Source organism: Zonotrichia albicollis, chromosome 5 (genome assembly GCF_047830755.1).
Source record: "Zonotrichia albicollis isolate bZonAlb1 chromosome 5, bZonAlb1.hap1, whole genome shotgun sequence".
NCBI lineage: Eukaryota > Metazoa > Chordata > Aves > Passeriformes > Passerellidae > Zonotrichia > Zonotrichia albicollis.
This window is the reverse complement of record NC_133823.1, coordinates 20,945,738-20,956,856: the sequence shown is the minus strand read 5'-3', so window position 1 is coordinate 20,956,856 and position 11,119 is coordinate 20,945,738. Positions and strand designations below refer to the sequence as shown.

Here is an 11,119-nt window from a genome sequence, read left to right as displayed (position 1 = left end):
GAGTCACGGGGGCACCTGGTGGGTCACTGGAGCCACCCACCATGAAAGGGCTTCAGTCCCAGCATTTAAAATGGCTGGTAGTAGGCGTGTGACTGCCAGAGTCCCATGAATAGTCAGGCAGGAAAGTTTCCTTAATACCCTGCAGAGGACAATCCCAAGAATCACACAACGTGCCTGACAGAGTTGTCTAGGCTTGGTGCCGTGATCACATCTCTGGGGAGATGTTCCAGTGTCCAACCACCCTCTGGGTGAAGAATGTTTGCTTAACATCTAACCTAAATCTCCCCTGACACAACTTCAGGCCATTCCCTTGTGTCCTGTCACTGGTCACCAGAGAGGAGAGATCACTGCCTGGCTTGTTAAACCACATTGACAACAAACATTAATGAAAAAATGCTACTGGAATAGTCATGGTCCAAGAGCCAGGCTGGCTGATGATCCCCTTCAGCCTCACCTCGAGTCTAATGACCCTTTAAAGCACATGTCTTTTAACAGGATATTATTTGCATCTTGACACCATGGTACTGAGCATTGAGGAAAGGGTTTTTCTCAGCTGAGAAATAGCTTCCTTGGGGTTATGCAGGGTGTCTGTGTTGGAAGCAAAACTTATATCAATGCACCAGAGTCTTATATCTTGACTGCAATACCACCTAATTGCTCCAGTTCTGATGTGGACACTTTATCTCATAATGAGCAGAAGTCTGTCTGGAAGACTTGGTCCTTTATGGTAGATAAACCTCAGTTTGGGAACTTCATGTCTGGAGCTGATGGCTGATTTCTTCCTTTTTATTTCCATTTTTAAACATCTAGCTCTTTTCAGCAGTATTTTGTTCATGATTCTTGGGTGGGATAAAGAGAGAAACACTGAAAGCTAAGAGTGACAGTAGGAAACACATGGTATGTCACTGTGCAATATTTGTGTCAGAATTTGTCACATGAAGCAGTCTGTCCCAGAAAGGTGGCATTGATCCTACTTTATCATTCTGCTGTTTAAAAATTACTTATCAGACCACATGCCAGAAAATTATTTATACTTACTGGAGTAGTTCTCTGAGGAGACACTGGAGTTTTGCAAGTGAAGTATTTCTGAGTTTGGAATGGAAGACTTACCTAAAGGCACAACTTGAGCACTGCAGAGGAAGGAGAAAAATAAATATGCTCCTGCATTTCACAAACAGTTGCAATTAAATGATGGAAAGAACTCAAAGACGATAGCTGTGATTCAGATGGCATCTCCAAAGAACATAAATTAGTGTGTTGGCAGCTGAAATTGTTAAGCATTTGCAAGTATTTGAGATATGATGTGATTGACAATGATGTGATTTATTTTGGAAATTATTAGGGTTAGATTGAAATAAAGAAGTCAGTATCAGTTCTGCTTGGAAGAGTGAGGTGATATGAGATGAAAAGGATTTGCTTTCCTCAAACAAGAGGAAAATAGATATAGTTGGCCTCAATGTGGAATGCATGGCAGTGGCTCAAGCTAATGAAATTAGTCTGCCTATAATAAAAAAAATCCAAGGTACCTATCCAGCCTGCTATTAGAAATTAAGGAAGGCATTACTGACCTTATGAAACATAGTTCCAAAAGGAACTGAGTTGTGGACAGTACTGTATGCAGGAGATTAATGTAGTTCACTATTAAATGATATACTGAATTTCATCATTATATCCATTATTGTATTTATACCTTGAAAGAATGTGCATTTAATGAATGAAGTGCTGAATGTGAGCCCTACAGTAACATCTACATTTGATAGCATAGATCCCGATCAAAAATGCCATGCTGGAAAAGGAAAAGTGAGAATGAAAAGCAAATGGATGTTCTAATACCGTTTCAACTTGATTGAGGACTGCCACACACCTTCTGTGTGACCTTGAGCAAGTTATTGAAGGGCTAGACTTTCACAGAGCACTTTGGTACTTGTAGATGCACCCAAGTCACTGGCACAGGCTTGTGCAGCATCTGCTATAGCTCATGGCTGAGTGTCCTGAGGAGACAGCCCTGTTCCCTTTAATATCTGCTGTTTCTTATTCTGATAGAAGAATAAGATAACTTCATTAGTATTTGGAGAACATAGTCCCAGATCTAGAGAAGCCATAATCAATTCAGTAATGTTTATCTGAATCTTTAACCTCTCCTTTGTTTCTGTCTATCTGTGCAGGAGTAGTAATGTTCCTCTTCCTCACAGGAGTGGGTTGGAAGACTGGCTCAGGAGTGTGAGGTGCAGAGCTACTGCAGTTAGTGGATGCATGTAAATAGGTTATGATGAGAAATGTGGAAGCAAGTCCATTATTAAATTTATACAGGGCTAACAGTGTAATCAAATTAGCCTTTGCACTTTCTCCTGTGCTCCACTTTCTGCATTAGAAAATCTCCATAAATCTCTGCAAAGCCATTTCATTTGTTCCCTGTAATGCTCTCCTTTGGTGTGATGCAAAGAAACACCTCAATACTTGATAAGTAGTGAGTGGGCTGCAAGTGGTGCCAGCTCTGGTGCTCACAAGTGTGCATTTCCACATCTGACCTGGATTATTTTGCTGATCAGTCTAATCCACACTGGCATGTGAAGCGATGTACACTGTCCCCTCGGGGCCAGGGAACATTGCTCTGCCTGCAGTGGCCTGCTGACACCTGGGGTCTGGCTCCATGGGGGTCACTGTAAGGCAGTGGGAGGGAAGCAGTGACACAGCATTTGCAAGGGAAGAGTGTGCTGCCAGGTCATGGGCTTTTGGAAGGACTCTTATCAGGACCGAGGACTGGTGATGAAGCACTCCAAAAGAAAATGCCAGGCTGAAATGTCATGCTTTCTCCAAGCCTTTTCTGAGTGAAACAAATACTCACATGTTTTTCCCATGTATTTTCACGGGTTTGGATCTAATTTCAGGCTGTAAATGAAGTGAGCAGATTTTCCTTAGTGCACAGTTGCCAATAGCTCCTGTGTCTTGTGGGGGTGGCAAAAGATAAATTGGTGCTGAGACCATGCAAGTGACTGGGTTGTGAACTTGCACTTGCTTTATTTACCACTTGCTCATTTTTCTTCATGCAAATTACGAGTTCTTTGGTGAGCATCTTTCTCTGCAGTGCAGAGTGAAGATTCCAGCAGCCCGAGGGGCACAGGGATGGACATACCTCCTCTGGCCAAGCGGTGGCCCACCTACACTGGCTCTGCAACACTCCTGTCCCCGCTGGCTCTGGCACTGATTTGTCTGCTGTCCACTGGGGCGATTGCTTTCTGCAGCCCGAAAAGGCTGCTGTGGTGGGAGTTGAACAACAGCCATTTTGTGCTCAAATTGTAGTTGCAGTCATGGTACTAATCCAAATATACCTACTAAGCAAAGCTGCTTAGCTGCTCCAGGATTGCTTTTTTTCTTTTAACATGCATCTAGTTTTTGAACAGAAGGTAATTCTTCTGTTTCAAAGGGCTTGTGGGGAAAAACAAAAAAACCAAATTAATAAATTTCATTAGGGTATTTCTTAAAGGTGTCATCTTCTCTGACTCTTGAAAGAAAAGGACTTTTCAAAGGGAAATGGAAATGCTTATACGCCTAACTAATTAAACAGTTTGCTGCATTTACAGTGTGTCTTCTATTCCATTATTGCAATGAAGACATGGCTTTAGAGGGACTGTTTACACTTAAATTTAAAGTATGAAATTGAATCTTTTCTCAGATGAAGGCCATGTTGAATATGGAGATGTAATAAGTATTTTGCCCTTACACTTCAGTAAAGGATAATGATATAGGGAATACATTTCGCTGGCAGTTTTTGGTTGCTGAAATAATCTGAAGGATAGACTCATTTATTTTTCAAGTGTATCCTGTTGATGATAGGATAAACAGCACGCTAATGAAATGAATTGGCAATACAGAATTAGAAGCCAGTCAGAATACAGAAATTACATGAAGGGAACTACCTACACAGGAGAGAAAATAAACTTGGGAAAAATGAGCTTTTGCATATCTAAGTGGAAATAACCAGAAATGCACTAACTTCAAAGATGTCTGATTTAATAAATAGTTTAAAACACATGTAATAGCTGACAGCAGATTGCATGGGAAGTGGCAAGTTACACAGGGCAAAGCTGTCATTTCAGTTTCAGACACTATGTTCAAGAGCATTTTAGAGACAGTTGTTTATTATGGCACTAGTATGATTACACTTCTGAGCAAAATGTTGTGATGGAGATGTTGGTAAAACTGGAGGGACTTTGTAGTATAACAGCATTACTATCACTACAGGAATGACTCATGAGAAAAAGACATAAAGGATTAAATATAGATCTTAACTGAGTGATGATTAAGAGGAAATGCTGTTTACATAGATGTAAAAGCACAAATGAAAGGGGCAGGAAAAAGTTTGAGATGCAGAAAGAAAAAAATTGAAACTAAGACAAAATATAGGCTAGATATGGGAGAAAAGGCATGATTCTGCAATGGCTTAGGTTCCTGAATAGTTTGCAAGGTGACCAATCCCTTGTGATTTCCACAGAAAATTTGCTCAAAGCAATAGAAGATAAAACCTTCAATGTGAAATAGGAATGGATCCCATGTGATGGTCCAGCTTCTCTCTGATTACCCATCAAGGCTACCTGGGATGCTGCAGCATTTTGCTGGAATTTCTTTCCTGTCTTTAAGAGCCTGCTAGGTGCACTGATGAGGCAAAATCTTCGGGGATGGGGGGGGAGAGTTGCCTGCTGCAGATTACTAATAAGATGGTGGCAAAACCAGGAGGAGAGTTTTAGAAGACAGCCCCCAGCAGACAGGATTCACTATAAGGTGCATAAAATTTCAATACCCTGCATTTGGGAACGAAGCAATACCCCCTTTGCAAGGCAGCGTTTCCTTTTTTATCAGTGTTCCATGATGTCCAGTGAGATGGGTGGGATGCTCTTGCTGTGTTACAAGCAGGGTGGGGAACAAAACAAATGTCGTGGACTAGGAGCTTGTTTCCTGTAGGAAGAAAAGAGGCAGCTAGAATGAAATCTAAAGCATGGCGGCTATTCTTAAATAGCTTATGAATCATATGAAGCTCATCTCACTGTTTCCTAGAAAATTAAGATGTCACTAACATATCATCTGAAATGCCTCTAAATTATAAGTCTGGCAGTCCAAACAGCAGTTAGTGACTGTCAAACAGCACTGAAAATCGGGAGCACACAGCAATTTGACATGAGATTCTGTTAAGAAACTTGTCTAGCTACAGCAGCCTTGCCCCTCGTCCAGCAGAGGTGCCCATCCAGCTTGCCATTTTACTTGCTCTTTGTCATCTGATCTTTTTTACTGTGCTACCAAAGTGTTTTTTCTGATGTCTTTTTTTTCCTGCATTGTCCCAATTTCTGGATGGCAAAACTTAACCATTGCTTTTGCAGATGGCAAATCCCTAGAAATAACTACACCCCACGGTGCTACTCCCCTCCTTAACCTGATGCAGGCCTGGGGTCAGACATTCTCAGCTGTGATGTATTCCAGCTGAGGATCCAGTCGTGTTCTATTTAGAGGGGCTGTGTGATAGCAAACCTCCTTTTAAACTTTGGACTCGGAAGGTATTCAAATAGTGAAGATCTGAGGCAGTGCTGTGAAGAGATGCATGCCACACTTTTCATCTGGCTGGTAACTCTACTGTCATACCTTGCGTAAAGTAACAGTCCTTGCCTTGTCCTCCTGGTGGCAGTAAAAATGTTGAATAGCCTGAGGTAGAGAATCCTCTTGCAACAGGAGCCAACACTTGTGAAAATAATAGGCATGAACATATTCCATATGTTTATGGAAGTAGCAGAGGTGCATATGTGGTGTAAAGACACAGAGAAACACGCTGTCTGGCTAATAAGGAATGAAAGATGAGTAATGTCAGTGTAGAGAGCTATGTTATCTGAAATTCCCCAGTTGAAAACTACTTGTCCTCTTCAAACTGGCTTTGGGGATTGTATATTTCAATTACAACTTGCTCGGAACCCTAGTCTTGAACGTTGCACCTTGGAGAGAGAGGGAGCATTTTGCAGGTGCTCAACTTCTGGTTAAGCTTTTTATAATATAAATCAACAGGAGTTAAATGGAGGAGGAAGCACGAGGTGAGCACAAGGTTAACCTTGTCTTGCTGCTTATGCATCTGCAAAGCTGAGTTTGGTCTTTATTGGCTCATCTGGAAAAAGTTTCCTCAAGCAAGGAACCAGTATGAGTGAATAAACCTCCCAGAATTAATTTCTTTGGAGGATTTTTTTTTTTTTTAGAGAGATGGCCTGGCTGACAACTAGGGTTCTGAAAGGTAAAAAACATGTCAGTGTAGAAGTGTTTGAACAATACTTATGGGCACATAGTGTAATTCTTGGGAATGGTCCTGAGCAGGGCTAGGAGTTGGATTTGATTATCCTTGCGGATCTCTTCCAATTCAGCACATTCTGTGATTCTCTAAAACTAGCTGTGCTGGATTCAGAGCTGTGCTCTGGTGGTGGCTTGGGGTAAAATACACCTGAAACTCATCTTTCTGTCGGCTCCATTACGGAGTTTGTGGCATTTTTGCTTACCTGGCCAGGGGTTAGCCCTCCTCTCGGGCTCGCCACCCTTGCGAGATCGCGGCTTTCCCGGCTCTGGGCTGTGGTGTGCTGGGCTGGGTGTGTAGTTTTGGCACCGTAACCCGTGGCTGCTGCGGGGAGCTCTGGTGTTCCCCGTCCCCCGAGCGGGCTCCAGGGGCGCCGGGCAGGGACAGCGCTGCCGCCGCTGCCTCGCACGGGCACCGCGGGCTGCCAGAGCGGACACCGGCGGGGCGGTCCCCGCTGCTCCCCGGCTCCGGAGGCTCGGGGGGCGCCGTCCCCCGCACACGGCGGCGGCAGCGGCGGCGGGTCCGCCCCGTCGGGGGCGTCTCCGCGGCGGCGCGGGGCCACCTCCCCATCCCCGCCCCCTGCCTCCCCAGTCGCGGCGGCGGCTGGACGGGAGCGGAGGGAGCGAGTGCATCGCGCTGCCAGCCCGCCCCGTCCCGTCCCGTCCGGAGCCGGCCCGAGCGGGCAGCGCTGGGGGAGCCGCCGCCCCATGCGCTGAGCGGCGGCGGGATGGGGCCGCGGGGCTGGGCCGGCCGCGCCGGGGCGCCGGCTCCCGCTCGGACGTGCCTCCTGCCGCTGCTGCTGCTGTGCGCCGCGCTCCGGAGCCTGCGGGCCAGCCCCGGCAGCGAGGGTGAGCGGACACGGGCGGCCAGGCCGTCGGGGCAGCGCCCACCCGGGAGGGCGGCCGCCCGGCCGTGCGCGGCTTCGGACTCGGCGGATTCAATTCTGGGACATTCTGGGGGAAGTGGAGATGGGCTGTGCCCCTGGGAGGCGGGTGCCGCGGCGGGGATGCCGGTGGGGCAGGGGGCTCCCGGCGGGCAGGCTGGCACGGGTGGGTGTGCACAGATGCCTGGCACGGCAGCGGGTGTTGCCCTCTGCGGGGATGGATGTGTGCGGGCGGTGCGCACGGCGGTGCCGGCTCGCCGTGTGCCCCGGGAGTCGCACAGGTGCATCGGAGCCGGGGCTGGCACCGGGGAGTTCGCACGGGGCAGGGGAGGCTCCCGGTGCGGAGCCCTGCGAGCGCTGGCCGCAGTGCGCTTACTTCGTGGCTTAAAACACACGTATAAAAAGGAGATGAAGCCGCGGCGGTGGCGGTGTGTAACCCGCAGCGGAGCGCGGCCGCTGGGGACGGATTTTTTTATGCCTTTGATCTCTGTGAGGCCAATGGCCAAAAACGCGTCCGGGCTTCTTGTCTAGCAGGATGCTTCCAGTCTTTGAAATTGACTGGAATTTTTTTCTCCGTGCGTGGTGTGGACACTGCTTGGGGCTTTCTTATATTTTTGGATCCGCGGGCAGGCTGTAATGTGAAAGCAATGGGTGGAGAAGTTCAGCATCTGCAGGGGATGCCAGCGGCTCGAAGCAGGCTGGCGTCGTGATGCACCGTAATTATTTGTGAAACTCCTTTAGAAGGAGGAGGAGGTATGCAGGGGTTTGTAAAGGAAAACCGTACCAGAATTTCAAAGATGTGGCCTGAGGTAACCAGCTAGCTGTAATTTATTTTCGAGAGCGAGAATAATGTGAATTGCAGTTTTCTTAAAAAAAAACAAAAAAAGTGCAGAGGAAGGGGAAGATGCTGTTCCTCTGTGTACAAAGATATCTAATGTTCAGGAAGTGCATTGGTTTGGGAGATGATTGAATTGGTTTGGCTTTGCCTTGGTTAGATAACAGTGGGCCCAATCCTTCTGCCCCCATGCAATTTCAGATGATTTCACCCATGGGAGCAATGCTGCTGAGATGGCGTGGCTCATTGAGAGGGGCTTTCCCTGTTCCTCACCTTCGTTTTAGGAAGCATGCTGTCCTGTGTGAGCCCGTCTGCCATGATACCGTGCTGAGAGACCAACAGATGCTCCGAGCCCCTCTCAGGCATCCCTGCCAGCTCTCGGAAAAGCTGGATATTACTGACTGAGTCAACGGGACCATTTGCCGAGCACAGAGGTGCCTCTGCGTGAACAGGCAGCTGCAGAATAGGACTTTTACCCGATAGGAAACTACTGCAAAGGATTAATGAAGCTCCCTGCAAATGGCTTTAGTGGCATCTTTACAGGGAGGTTGCGAGGGAATATTACGGTAATGACGAGCAGCGTGAGCGCTTGCTTCACGGTGTCTCTGCTGCTACTTTTCTCACTGCTGCTCTCTAATTTCCACCTCCTCAGTAAATGCAAAGCTAAAAAGCTGCTGCTAGGAGGGGTCTGGCTGTGGACCTGAACTTTTTTTCAGGGAGCGCTGTCCTTCGCTGCGAGGAGATTTATTTGTAAACAAGCGTTATTTGACAAGTGCCTCTCGCAGCGAGCCTCCTGTGCCAATTGCCAGGGAGCAGCTCGGTGCCTGGGAATGGCTCGCCCTGCCATTCCATACTGCCTGCAGTGCCTGGAGCCCAGGGCATGAGCAGCCTCGGGCAGGGAAGCCCTCCTGTGCGAGCTGACTCTTGTCCCCAGTTTGGGTTTGGACTTGGCTGCTTCTGGGCTCTGATGGGAGAGCTTCTCCCTTCGGCTGGCTCAGAACTTTACCTTTGCTGAGATGGAGGTAGCCATCTTAGACCAGTGAAAAATGTTTTCAAAAGTTGGTGGTATTGGATTTTCTATGTTTATTTTTGATTTATTATCACTCATCCTACTCAGCGTGGGTAAACAGCTAGCCAATAACCTGTGCTGTGTAGGCATGGAACACATCAGTAGTTGCATAGATGATGACAAATTATCAGGATAATTTCTTTCTTTACCCCTGCCTTGTGTTTTTGTTTCTCTAAATCTGTCTGTAAGTCACAATGACTTTGTGGAATAAAATACATGCAGTTAACAATTCACAGTATGTGATGCTTTATTTTACCCTCTAGTGGAGGGAAGTTAGGGGAAAATGCTTTAAAAAATCTAAGTTATGATTCAGAGGGGGGAAAAAAGTAAATTCATTGGTTTAGTTCCTTATCATGGAAGTAGCTTTTCCCATGAGTTTCAGAAGCTCCTGCCATTTTTATGGAGAAGTAGTGAGTGCCCAACCTCTATCACAAATCTAGTCACTTTCATAGATATATCCAAAAATGGATTGAAGGATATAATTGGGAAAAATGAATTCATTTTTCTCCAGCCTTTCCTGTAATAGCAAAATAAAACAGATTTTTATTTTAATCACCTTTCCTCAGTTTATATGTTAAAAGCAAAACATGTAGTGAAAGAAGAAGGCTCAATACCATTTCATGCATTTTCAAGTGTTGTTTAGCCATTATTTTTAACTCTTTAGCAGAGCTCATTGTTAAAACCAGATACTTGCTTTGAGTAATGTTTAAAATTCAGAAATTAGTCCTGATGAAAATATTCCAAAGAGTGCCCTGAAAGCATAGTGCAATTTTGTGAAGTGCTGGTATTCCAGAAGTGCATGATTGCTGTAAAATGCACTCCCTATGACCACAGGGTCTGAGGGGCAGCCCTGCAATATGCCACTGGGCTTCCTGCACTGCCTTTGGTTTAAAAATGCATGTGTTTTAAATCTTTCTGTTGTAAGTACTAGGGTTTGGGAAGTGGCTTGTATAAATTATTTATGTGAAACACAATGAATGACTGATTTGGTTGAAGACTCCCCCCTTTCACCCTAAACTATATGATTTGTTACACATCCCCCATGGATTTGAAGAGGTTTGCAGATCACATTTGGTCGTCACTTAGATGACCTTAAAAAGTGTCATGTGCGCAAATTATTAAAATAATGGAGTGTGTTATATCTGATTGCTTGTAACAAAGTAATTCCACAAGATATTTGCATAATTGTAATTAAATACAAAGTATATTTCATTTTTGGGCTTTTCAGCAGAAGTGCTGATGAGGCAGTGCTTAACAATGAAGTGTACTGTTAAGCAAATCAAAAGAAATGCAGTTTGCAAGAATAACATTGACTTAAATAGACAGAGGTGAGAAAGGCAAAATGGATCTTTGGAGTGTGTTGTGTTTGTTTTAAGACTAGAAGGATATTATTATTTTTTATGAACTCCTGCTTTGCTCCTTTCCCTCTTAATTGTTTCAGGGCTTTTTGAAGCTCGCTTTATCTCAATGTATCATTTGTTATTTGAATGAATGAATAAATTAGTACAATTAAAGGGGTGGGTCTGGTGCTGGCAAAAATAAAGGAAGGTTGTAATTTGCAAATTATTCGTGCCAGAGCCTGAAATGAGCCTACCTGTTCTCAGTGTGTTGATTTGTGTGTGTATGTGTTGTCTCATAGTGGTATATAATTTCTGTCTCATAGCACACAGATAAATGCATATTTAGCTATAACATCACAATATTTATCTTTAATTAGTGAATTAAGTCTTTTTCAGGAGGTTTTTTTTTGGTGTAGTAAAAGCAGGTGGGAAAATAGTCTTAATTTTCATATCAATGTATATAAATTAGTCTAATGCTTCAGATAAAAATACACATTATGAGAACATTCTGCTTATTAGGTTGTACTGCTTGGCTTAGTATGTCGTGCATTCACACAACTATAGGATTTTGTGTCATTCTGTAGGTGTTGAGTGCTGCTGGCATGCATTTGCCTTGTGCATGCAGAGCAGGTAGGTGTGGACACATTTCAGTGTGCTCACAGTGCCTTAAGGA

General features: G+C 45.2%; 1 protein-coding gene across 17 annotated transcripts in view; it reads left to right on the top strand.

Annotated features, from left to right (window-relative positions):
- Positions 1-6,882: 6,882 nt before the first annotated feature.
- The window catches only part of EPHA5 (EPH receptor A5), a 195,789-nt gene continuing 191,552 nt past the window's right edge, over positions 6,883-11,119 (top strand). For 10 of the 17 annotated variants that reach the window (XM_005484643.4, XM_005484639.4, XM_005484642.4 and 7 more), the window contains exon 1: positions 6,883-7,167. In XM_005484643.4, the coding sequence (XP_005484700.2) occupies positions 7,047-7,167 (121 nt within the window). In that variant the 5' untranslated portion in view covers positions 6,883-7,046. The remainder of the gene's footprint in view (positions 7,168-11,119) is intronic. The other 7 variants (XM_005484645.4, XM_074540973.1, XM_074540974.1 and 4 more) reach the window with 1 other exon arrangement.